The 12,112-nt window shown below is 40.5% G+C and overlaps 1 protein-coding gene across 1 annotated transcript in view; it reads right to left on the bottom strand.

The window, feature by feature from the left end:
- The window catches only part of PALLD (palladin, cytoskeletal associated protein), a 340,242-nt gene extending 329,090 nt beyond the window's left edge, over positions 1-11,152 (bottom strand). Inside the window, 2 exon segments of the mRNA XM_030563213.1 lie at positions 7,100-8,154; positions 11,027-11,152. Of these exon segments, the coding sequence (XP_030419073.1) occupies positions 7,100-8,055 (956 nt within the window). The 5' untranslated portion in view covers positions 8,056-8,154; positions 11,027-11,152.
- Between the last annotated feature and the right edge of the window lie 960 nt (positions 11,153-12,112).

Raw genomic sequence — 12,112 nt, forward strand, 5'->3', positions numbered from 1 at the left:
TAGTAGTCAGGAAGGGAAGTAGCTTGTAGTGAGCAAAAGAGGCATGTTGTTTACATGTACATATGGGATGTGTATAATACAAAATAGGCTTCTAAATATATTTTTATGCACCTAAATAGGCAGACTGATTTCAAAGCTCCTGAGCACCAGCAGCTACTTTTGAAGTCCAGGGGAGCTGATGGATATTCAGCACCTTTTAAAACTACAAACAGTAATTTGTTTATGTACCTAAAGCCCTAATCCTGAAATGAACTGTGCTTGAATCTGTTCCTGCACCCCAGTGAGCCCCATTGTCTGAGCTATGCCAGCTTCATTGTAGGATTGTGGCCTGAATGTGGATTTAGGAGCCTAACTTTAGGTACTTATTTTTGCAAATCTTGGCCAACCCATTTAAATCTTGTATTAAGTCACTCACTTGTTTGATTATTCACATTGCTAAAGACATAGGATTCTAAAATAGTGCAATATCATATTACTATAACTGGTTCATATGAGCAAGAGAGTAAGTCCAATAGTTCATACTTTGGTTCTGCTTTTCCAGTTTTAAGCCAAAAGGCAAGTTGTTTAAAGTGAGAGGGACATCTATTTGATTTCAGAGCAAATTTTAATTTTCTAAAGGATGGTGTTCATAAGGTAAATGATATTTAAATACAATACAAGGTTGATACAGTCTTTAAAATGGAATATAAGATGAGTTCTCCTTGCCTTTTTAGCTTATAGAATAAGTATTCATTTTGGAACAAATTTTATTATATTCAAGCAGATTTTGGACATTGTTTGTACAGATGGCTACTCATATTTCCTACTCAATATGCTACATTTCTATATATTCAGACTACTAAAATTCAGAAGACTTATCTATTGGCACAGTAGTTAAATATAACCCAAAACCTCTTTGCTTTGTAGCTGAAGATCATGCTGCTTTCAGTAATATCCTACAGCCATACTACCTTTGCCTGTGATCTCACTGGCTCTTACAAGAAAAGTGGTGGATCAAGACAGGATCCAAGTCATGGTCTGGGTTCTTGGACCCAAAGTTTGGATCAAAGAATCCATGGTGGGGGCAGGGTCAGTTCCAGAGAATGATGGGGTCCACTACAGAAACTAGGTAGCCTGAAGTAATATCGGCAGAGTAAGAGGTCAGGAGCGTCAGGTGCACCTTGGTTTGTTGTGGCTGGCCCTTTGGCTTGCTAGAGACCATTTGGCTGAATTGGACCTAGGCCCCATTCAGGGCTGGTGCAACCCATTAGGCGACCTAGGCAGTTGCCTAGGGTGCTAGCATTTGAGGGGTGGCATTTTGGGTCCTTCGGCGGTGACTGCGGTGGCCGGATCTTCGGCTGCCTCGGTCGTTGTTGGCATTTAGGCAGAGAGACCTGGGTGGGAGGGCCGCCTGCAGCAAGTAAGAGGGGGTGCGGTACTCAGGGGAACCGCTCCCTGCCCCAGCTCACCTCTGCTCCGCCTCCTCCCCTGAGCACGCTGCCCCGCTTTGCTTCTCTTCCCTCCTAGGCTTGTGGCACCAAACAGCTGATTGGCACCGCAAGCCTGGGAGGTGGGAGAAGTGGAGCTGCAATGGCATGCCGGGGGAGGAGGCGGACCAGAGGTGAGCTGGGGCGGGGAGCTGCCGTGTGGCTCCCTGGGCCGGGGGGAGCTGCCGCGATGGGGGCACCTCAGGGTGGAGGGGGGGAGATGCTGTGGGGTGGGCACCTCAGGGTGGGGGAGGGCAGAGAGCTGCCACAGGGCTCGGGGGGGCACAAGGTGGAAGTTTCATCTAGGGCGTGAAACATCCTTGCACCTGCCCTGGCTTAATTCTCCACCAGGTAACCAGTGTCAGGCCTGGTCAGTACTTAGAGGAAAGGGTGTTTAAGGAAGTGATAATACTAACTTAGTAGGTGGATCTGTTCTTTCACAGCCATGAATGTACAGTAGAAACTGAGTTACTGACACCTTGGGAATGGAGGTTGTCTGTAACCAGGGCCAGCTCCAGGCACCAGCTCAGCAAGCAGGTGCTTGGGGTGGCCAACGGAGAGGGGCGACACTTCCAGCTCTTCGACAGCAGGTCCCTCAGTCCCTTTCGAAGTGAAGGACTGAATTGCTGCTGAAGAATGAAGCAGCAGCAGTAGAGCTGCTGCAGATCGCAATTGTGACTTTTTTTGCATGCACTACTTGGGGCGGCAAAAACCTGGAGCCGGCCCTGTCTGTAACTCTGAAGTGTCAATAATTCCGAACAAGATGTTACTGACTTCAGCTGTGTGTGTGTCAGAGCTTTGGGCAGTGGGGTCGCAGTGGGGGGTCATGGCTTCTGACCCTCAGGAGCATCAGGGCTTTAGATTCTCGACTTCAGGGGGCTGAAACCAGCACTCACTTCATAGCTAAAGCCCTGAGCCCCAGTGTCCCCTATGAGGCTGAAACCAAGAGCTGAGCTGTGGGGCTGAAGTCCTGAGCTCTTGCACTCCCCCCAGATCTAAAGTCCTGAACCCTAAGGCTCTGAGCAGGGGGTCAGAGCTTCTGATCCTCTGGAGCCACATCACCCTGCAGATTCAGCCCTAACCCCCGTCCCCACAGCTGAAGCCCTGAGGCAGTAAAGTATTTGCTTTTTGTGTGTGTCTGCGCTGCTGCCTGATTACTTCCAGATCCAGAGGGTGTCCAGTTGACCGGTAAGCCTGGAATACTGGTGTTCATATCTTTGAGGTTCTATTGTACTACTACTCCACATGGTTTCAGGGCAGTGGTTCTCAAACTATGGGGCATTTCCCCTGGGTGGAAGGGCAGGGAGGGAGCATCATGCTAACAGCCGCACCTCCAACCCCATTCAGTCCCCAGTCCTGCTCTGCCTCCAGATCCAGTTCTGCCCCCAGACCAGTTCCGACCTCAGCTGCAGCTCCACTCCAACCCCAGCCTGGATCTGCTCTCATTCCCTCTCCACCCCAAACCAGCTCTGCCTGTAGCCCCAGCTTCACCCCCATCCCCAATTCTGCCTTCAGCTCTGCCTTCAGCCCAAGCTCCCTCACTGAGGAAGGCTTGGCTGTGCAGTAATGGGGCAGGGGGGAGGCATAGACAGATTCTGTTACTGATAAGGGGGGGGATGCAACTGAAAATTTGAGCACCACTGTTTTAGGGGATATTATACTATTGGTGTTGCTGCCTTTCAGATGAGATACAAAACCAAGATTCTGAATACTCTTAGTCACTAAAGATTGATAGCACTTACCATAAAAATATTGCTGTTTGACCTTGGTGTTATGGTCAAATTGCAGTTTAGTGAGGATCTTTAGTTTCATACAGTTGGCATGCTTACTTTCTGTGGATATGAAAGTTTTCACTGGTTCTACCATTATTCCCCCTAATAATCAAGATTTTGGAAAAAAGGGTGTCCAAAGTGAGGCTTCCCCAATCCATAGATTTAGGTCTCAAATAAGTGGCCTGGTTATCTAAGGTAGCATATACCTAGAAATTCCCTTTGAATGTAATCAGCAGATCTGCTGGATGTGTAGCACATCAGAAGATCAGGCCACTTATTTAGGTGCTTAAATATGGATTGGGAAGACTAACTTCAGGCATCCATTTATGAAAATATGGGCCTATATACATAGGTGCAGAAATATCTCTGAAAATGGTAGAAACATTTTAAGTTCAGCTGTTGTACATTGTGCCTTCTCTGATTTACTTCTGCAGTTTCATCTGGATTCATTATTTTTTCCTTCCTGTGCTGAACTACTGTGTAATGTTGTTATGGGCCATTACACTGTTCCATCCTGAAGACAACTGCTTTTCACTGCTGGAGGGAGGGAGGAAGAATGGAGGTGAAGTGATTCTTATGTGCACAATGTACAGTTCTTTGGAAGCCTTCTTAATGAACCAGGCTATGCTAATGTTAGATAGTCTTATAGTATAATAGTTGTGATTTCTCTTAAAATAGAGACTTAAAATCCAACTTGTGATTTTGTTTTTAATAAATAAAAAACCTGGACAAGATATAGAGATGGACTCTGGGTCTAGGTCCAAACTTCCACAAAGTCTGAGAGGGTTCAAATTTTTGCTGTCGCCTGTGTCTAACAACAAATTCTTAATAACTGACTGGATAATAGTACCACTTTCACGGTTCACCCTGAAATGTGTGTAACTAAATAAATATATTGAAACTGCTTTATACTGCCCCCTGGTGTTATTCACTAAAGAGAAATACAATTGTCAAAATTCTCATTGCCTGACTTGCGATAGAGTGACCTCTTCAGTATAGTGGATAAGATTACAATAAGTCCCAGTGACAAATTTTATCAGCATTGAAAATAATTTGTTATTGCACAGTGGGCATATTTTCCACATCTTCCCCAATCTCTAAAATCACTATTCCATTCACATTAAAGGAAAAAGCCACTCTTTCTATGGGGTTCACACAAGGGAGCATGATTTGGTTTTTCATAAGCACCTCACACACCCTAGTCCAGGAACCATGCTGACAAACTTTTTTAAATCTCTTCTATTGTCCATGAATGAAGAGTAACAAAGAGATAACCACATAAAAAAAACAATTGAGGGTAGACCAGATTGTAAGTTAATGAGTACTGCAATATTAAGGGAATTTAAAAAAAAAAAAAAAGGCATGTCAGTTAAAGTGAAGAACTTGTAGCTTCTTTGCACACACCACTGACTGGGTGAATTTAATAGCAATGCAAAAATACTATGAATGCATCTAAGGTTTTTGCACACATCTCTTTCCATGGCTGTGGGCTTTTCATGGATGACGCCACAGCTGTGGGTCTGAGTAACTATAAGACTGACAACTCTTTGTTCTGCTAGACAACATAATAGCAATGAGATACTGTAATGTTGATACAATGATGTATCTTCGCTTTCATAATATTGCATCCTCACTGAGGACTTCTATCTCACACAGCATTTCACTTTTACGTCACTGGTTTGATTCCAGTTCTGCTCAGCAGTTATCTAAAATTATTATCAACTGATGAGTATATGCATTTAGTACACTTAGTATATTTCACCATTTTTAGACATGTTATTGGTATGAGAAAGATTCCATATACATATTACAGGTTATAATCTTTGGATAGGTATCCATAGCATAGGGTAGGTGCCTTAACGTATACTTTATAATTCTGAAGTGTTAAATTAACAGGCATATTAGGCTAGAAATGGTAAAAAATAGTCAACCCAGTAGAAATTTTGAGTATCTGTATGACTTGTTTCACTCTAGTACATTAATGTAGTATACAACTTGACTATCAGTTCTTTCTAACCAAGCCAAAATAAATCAGTTAAAGATTAAGCTTGTTTTCTGGTGTCAAACATTTTCACATTCTCTTCCTTATTAAGGTCTGCTATTTTTAGACTATTCATTCTCACTTGCTTTTCAATTTAAGGAAGTACAGCTGCTTTGAAATACTTTAATGAATAATTGTGTTAAAATCATGTCAAAAACATGTTGCTTTACAAAATAATTGCTTTGATCTGACAGTTTCTTTTTCGTGTTAAAGATGCTTAAGAAAACATCTGATTTAAGACAAAATATTGGCTGACACATTTCCAATAAATGCCCATGTCTGCAAGTTGCAATTGCCCTCAATTTCCATTGGCTTCAAAAGGATTTGAAAGCTCTCAGCACCTGTCAGATTTTGCTCAGTTCCCTTAGTGGTGCTTATAGCTTTTAGAAATGTAAAATTTAGAACTTTCACAATAGCTAACAAGTATGATTTAACAATTAAGAACATTGTGAAAATTGTTATTACAGTAGATATTTCAGTATGCCCATCAAGCATAACAATAAGGTTCAAAATTCCAATGACCTATTGGAGGAAATGTTTTGATAAAGGGACCATCTTGATATCTTCTGCGAATGTCTCAGTCTGAAAGACTTCTGTCTGAAGGTGACAAAATTATTAGGTTTTTTTCAGGTTATTTATCCAATGTTCTAACTGATTGAGAGAAATGCAATATATACACTTATTTACAGTCTTTGTGACTGCAGCATTTAAGGACCAGATTGTGAATCCCTTTACTCACATTGGTGAGACACTAGTCTCATAAGTAGTCCCCTTGAAGCCAATTTTGGGCCTGGTTCTGCCACCCTTACTTGGACTGAGTAGTACCTGTAGTAAGATGAGGCCCTGAGACATAAACCCTTGGTATCAGAGGCCCGGTCTGAGGCCTGAATGGAAGTAATGGCCAAGACTTTGCTAACATAAAGAAAAGTTATGCTGTGAGCCAGAGGCAGGCCCTGCTCACAGATGTTGGCAAGAAGGCTGCTAAAAACACATATAAGCACTAATAAGATGAATGTGTGCCAGGATGGCATCAGAACAGCCCAGTATGCACACATCCCACAGAGATAACAAGGAACAGGCTGACCCATCCTAAAGACAGGGTCAAAAGGACAATATGATGGATAAACTTGTTTGTTCAAACCAACCTCTACCAGGAGAGAGGCAGCACCCAAATGTATAGAGGGTCTGTACCTCAAAGCGTCAGGAGTGATGTGTAACCTGTTTGTTCCTGTGGATAAGAATGCAACCGTAAGTGGACATCTTTGTCAGGCCTAGGGGGTAGTGGCAAATCCCACCACTGACTGAGCCAGTCCCTTGTCAGGGAGCACACATGTACTAGTAGAACTGTAGACATCTGATTCGGGGAGCTAGAGACTGTGTTTTGTTTGACAATAAACCTGGCTGGGTGCCTTCACACCTTATTAGAGTCTGTGGTCAATGGGTGGTTTGCTTGAGATCGGCTGTGCCAGCTATCTGCACAGAGCTGGGCCAGAACACAGGGAGAACACACATACATGCAGCCGACTGTTATCATCATTGAACAGAGCAGAGCACCACACCAGTGACGTCTGACGACAGTACCTTACTCTGCAAGTAGAAATCAATGGAAATATTTGCGGAGTAAGGAACCACCAAGGTAATGGTGATAAAATCTGTCACTTCATGAATATATTAGTAAAACCACTTGGCTGTCAGCATGCACTGTTAGAATTTTCTTGTACATTACCCTTGAGCAGGTCCATGGTGATACTCTTCCACAAAAGTAAAATTTGAAGATATCAGCCATTGTCTGTGACCATTTTAAACTGCTATACACCTACCTGACATGAGGTGTTGGGTTTCCAGCAACTCTGCACTCCAGCAGCACCTTGCTTCCTTCAGCCACTTCCTGGCTCCGGAGTTTCTGAGTAAATCGAGGAGCTGAAGACTGATAGCTACCTGGATTCGTGAGCTCATGGTGGAAGGCAGTTTCATTTTCTTGAGTGACATTCTTCCTGTCAGGGAAGAGCTCTCCATTGTGGTGAGTCTCAGGTAACTTTGCCTCAGGTTTGATTTCTGGACATGCTTTGCCATGGCTCTGATTCACTGAGGCATTTATCGTGGCTGACTGTTTCTTTTTAGGAGATAGGTATCCACTGTCAGGAGAAGAGGAGTCCCCATTGGGACTCCTGCCTCTTGCCTTTGCTGCTTCTCTAAATATGGAAGAAAGTTCTTCAATGAACATGGCAGCCTTGTCACACAGCTTGTTCCTGAAAGGTGCATCTCCCTGGGACATTGATTTGGATTTTGGGCTTGTCTTTTGCATATTTGGACTACATCTCTCTGCATTTCTTAGACTCCGAATAAAGCTGGGGCTAGTCGTTAGTGAGGGCGAAATGCTGCCTTGCCTCCCAGGAACAGTGCAAATGCTGCTTGCTGCCTGAGGGGATGTGGGTGGTTGCTGTTTTTGTTGCTCTGGGAGAGTTTGAGTTGTGCTGAATAGTGAATTTGGGCTGCTCACCTGAAGCCTCCCCAAAACTTCTTGTTCATGGACTTTGGTCTTCCTAGAAGAAGTATATTCTGATGAGTTTGGAGAAGTGTTGAAATTATGAGTGAAATCCTGCTCTACATTCTGATTCTCCTTCACTGAATTAGCAATAGCTTCTCTGGCAAGGTCAAGACTTTTATTTATCTCCTCCTTGCTGAGAAATGCAGATAGCTCATTTGAAACTTCTCCATCCTGTATGCCAGATAGGGAATCATTAAAAAAGTCATGAAAGGAGGAAGCCTCTGACATGTTTTCAGAGTAATCCTAGTGGGCTCTTTTCTCTGCTGAGTAATCCTCCTTCAGCATTAAGGGTAGAGCACTACCTGCTCATGCCTTCTGTCTTGCATGCTGGAAGAAAATGCATATAATTTCTATAAGCAGTGTGACAATAAAACAAACACTTTATATGCTTGTGTCATATAACCGTAGATTCATTATTTACAAATGACAGGATACAAAAGCAAGTGGGGAAAAAGTCAAATCCTAATGATGTCAGAATTATTTGTAGCATGATCATTCACTTTCAGTTAGAATAGGACTGACTGACACAGAGCAAGAGCAGGCTAGTTACAAAGTTAGTGTTTTAGGAGTGGGTCCTCTACATGCAGTCCTGTTATGAATTTGTAAGGGTTTTGTTTTGTTTTTCTCCTGCATGTTGGCTAGCACAAGCTCTCATCTCCTCCAAATGATTTTCAGCAATTTATTGGTTCCTATTAATCTTACCCATTCTATTATTATATGTTTAGGTTCATGATCATTTCCATGATGTACCTGCATTTCTTTCCCCACAAAATTGCCCTCAAAATCATAACATATTGCAACATTAAATCACAATAAGAGAACAATGAAGTGATTTAAGCAAATTATAAGTATTATTATTACTATTATTTAGAATCTGAATGAGTAGGAGTCCCTAGAATTCCCTTGATTAGAATTGCTATGCTTTCTCCTCATTAATAATATAAAATTATTATTAATTATGTTATTTATGATCTTCTGGTTGTTAATATTTCATTTCCTTCACTGCTATTGGAACATGTATGTTCCTTGGTCAGGGGCATCTCTATGTATTTTGCCACCCCAACCACGGCAGTCAGGTGGCTTTTGGCTGCGCGCCTGCGGAAGGTCCACTAGTAACGCGGATTTGGTGGCATGCCTGCGGGAGGCCTGCTGGTCCTGTGCCTTCGGCATTCCCGCCGCCAAATTGCTGCCAAAACCGTGGGACTGGTGGATTTCCCACAGGCATGCCGCCGAAGGCAGCCTGACTGCCACCCTCACGGGGACCGGTAGGCCACCCCGCGTGGCTTGCCACCCCAGGCACATGCTTGTTGCGCTGGTGCCTGGAGCTGCCCTGTCCTTGGTAGCATTATTATATACAGTGATCATTTAAATTAATAGAACATCAGACTACCATGAACTATAGATAAAGTAAAGCAATATTGAAGGGAGTGTGATTCATGCATATATCTTGCAAATCACTTTGTACCAAGCAGCTTCTGTACAAAGATAAAATTGTCTATAACCCACCTCAGTTTTTCTACAGTTTTTCTATTTTTAAGCATCTCATTCCTTGCTTGTTCTGTGGCGGCAGAATAAAACCTGTTCCCCAAATGGAATGATATGCAAGAAATTCCATGAGTTGAAGCTTGTTTGGTTTCCTGGATGCAACTTCGGTGACAACTTGGCTCCAAGAATGATAACTGCTTCTGCTGAATATTAGTTCAGCTGAACAACAGTGATTTAAATATTGCTGATTGTCATGACCATATATATATATATATATATATACACACACTCATTTCCATGGGAGTTTAATTTCTTAAAACTAGATTGTTTAAAACTTTGCATGTTCACAGTATGCCCTATTCCATTTCTTCAGTGCTAGCTGGCTTGATAGTCATGCGAGCACTCAGATATATTTACACTGGCTCATGTGCACTCCAATTACTTCTAGTTACTTCACTGAGGCTTACCCAGCAGGTAATCATTAGCTGATTGACTGAATTCTTGGACTAGTATATGCCTCTCTTCATATCTCTTTTTTTTGTGTGCGTGCTCTGCCAGTGGATTACAACCAAGGACGCACAAGGGAAGTACAGGGAAGCCAAAGAGTTTGTTTTATGGTTCAACATTTGAAGCATTGTTTTATAGAGGAGGTTGATGGGGTAGTCCTTGCTTTAATTAAGTTGTCTTTTTATTCCTATTTACAGGGGAACACATCTAGAAATCATGCCAATATATTGTCAACAAAATCTAAAAAAGTATATGCAACATAACTGGCTACAATTTAGCAGTTTAGAAGTGCTGAGCATTTCTGAAAAATCTGGCTACTTAATTTGGTGCCTAAGTATGGATTTACATGTCTGTCTTTAGGCATCTAAGTTTAAACATTTTGGTCTAAAGGACACTTTTAAAAACTTATATTGTAATGTATAAATCCACTGTAATTCACAGAATCCAAAATTTCCTTTAGAGCAACTTGCTTCTTTAAGGCACAGCTAAATGAAGTTAAAATAACACTAACCCTATCAAATAGCACATAAGATCATAATTAGAAATATCTAATGCTATTTCTAGCATCTATTGGTTAGACAACAGAGTATTTATAATGGTGCTTTGCACTTCTATCTAATAAGTGCATTCACCATTATTAATGCACTGTATTCTTTTAAAGACAACATGGAAAATAAAAATTTTGCATATATATTATTTGGAATGTTTATTTTATGGAAGATATGTTATGCACAAATTATTTCCAAGGTACAATTTGATATTTATCTTGTCATATAAAATCACAGATGCTATACCCATTAACAGGGTAAAATAATTAATTAAAATCTATTATATTACAGTGCCAATAATTTTCACACTTTTAGAAAATATATGAATAAGTAATCAGTTTAAAGCATTACATGAATAAACAGAAAAGTACAGAGTACCATGGAAAGTAATTTTACAGATCTCACTTTCTCATTGTAATGAAAAGAGAAATACTAAGGAAAAATACAAACATCTTTAAAAATGTGCTAAGAAAAATCATAGATTTAAAAAAAATCAAAATAAAATCAAGCTCACTCAAATGAGTAACAGAGTTGAAGGGAAATTTCTAATTTGTGTTTCAAAAACAAATAAATACTTATTTTTCTATGGATTTTGAAGCCCTGAGCTATTATTCCCTGAGAACAATTAATTGAATACACACACACACAAAATTACAGACCTTATATATGTTAGGCCAGTTTGAAGAGTCTCACATAGAATTAATTTCAAGAAAGGCTGCTTTTTCCTTCTTTGCTTAAGAAAGCTGAAAGTTGCTTAACTATTCAATAAAGGTTGCTTGGTCCTGAGTAAGCATTGAGGCAACTGTGGCCTGTGAATTATATCTGTCCGCTCTGACTATGTATTCTTATGCCACTCATCTATATTTGGTAACTGAACTCATGTTTCAGCAGACTGCCACTATCTGGAATTCCAGGAGAAGGGATGTTAGCCCTGGAAGCCACAACAAGTTCTGTGCACTTGGTGCTTAGAAACTCAAGGAACTTGATATTGAAATGTTCCATTTTTGTTGTATTGTAGACAGGATTTCAGTCTCTTTTACAGTATTCAGAAATTTTAAAATGTGACACTTGTTCACAATCAAAGGTCTGTGGTTTGATTTACAGGGGTAAAAAAAAAAACAAAAAAACTCCTTATAAGGAGTTTCACCTTACCATTTTTTTTATTTTTACCACATTAAATTAAAAAAAAAGCTTTTGTATTAAAATAATTGTAAAATGGGCAATATATGTTATAGAGATACATATGACAACAAAATATTCTAACAGGAAAAGTATTATACTGCATTTAGATATGTGATTAGAAGTAGTACCTTATTTCCATCCTAAGTTGTTGGTGGAAAATAAATGTCTAGTTCAAGACTGGCAATTATCTTACTAATAATAATGTGATCCTATCATCAGAAGACAAACCAATTTACTATTGTAATAGTTAACACTCAAAAATGATATTGATGAAAATCTTATACATTTACCAACAAATGAAACAAGTTGTACAATAAAAATATAGTAGATATATATAGCATTATATTAGTCTGTAGCGTGCTAAATGATCACAGTTCCACTTTCTCATACTGACCTTGCTCAGGAAGAAGTTTTGCCTGATTAAAGACTTCAGTGAGAGTTTTGGCTGAGTTTTCCGTCAAAAAATGCACCTGTACCTTTCTAGCATTCATATACTTTATTTTTATTTTGGTTAATTTGGTATGTTTCTTTTTATCTTCTTGTCTACAATCCATTTCTTTTAA

The sequence above is a fragment of the Gopherus evgoodei genome, chromosome 5 (assembly GCF_007399415.2).
Source record: "Gopherus evgoodei ecotype Sinaloan lineage chromosome 5, rGopEvg1_v1.p, whole genome shotgun sequence".
NCBI classification, from domain to species: domain Eukaryota; kingdom Metazoa; phylum Chordata; order Testudines; family Testudinidae; genus Gopherus; species Gopherus evgoodei.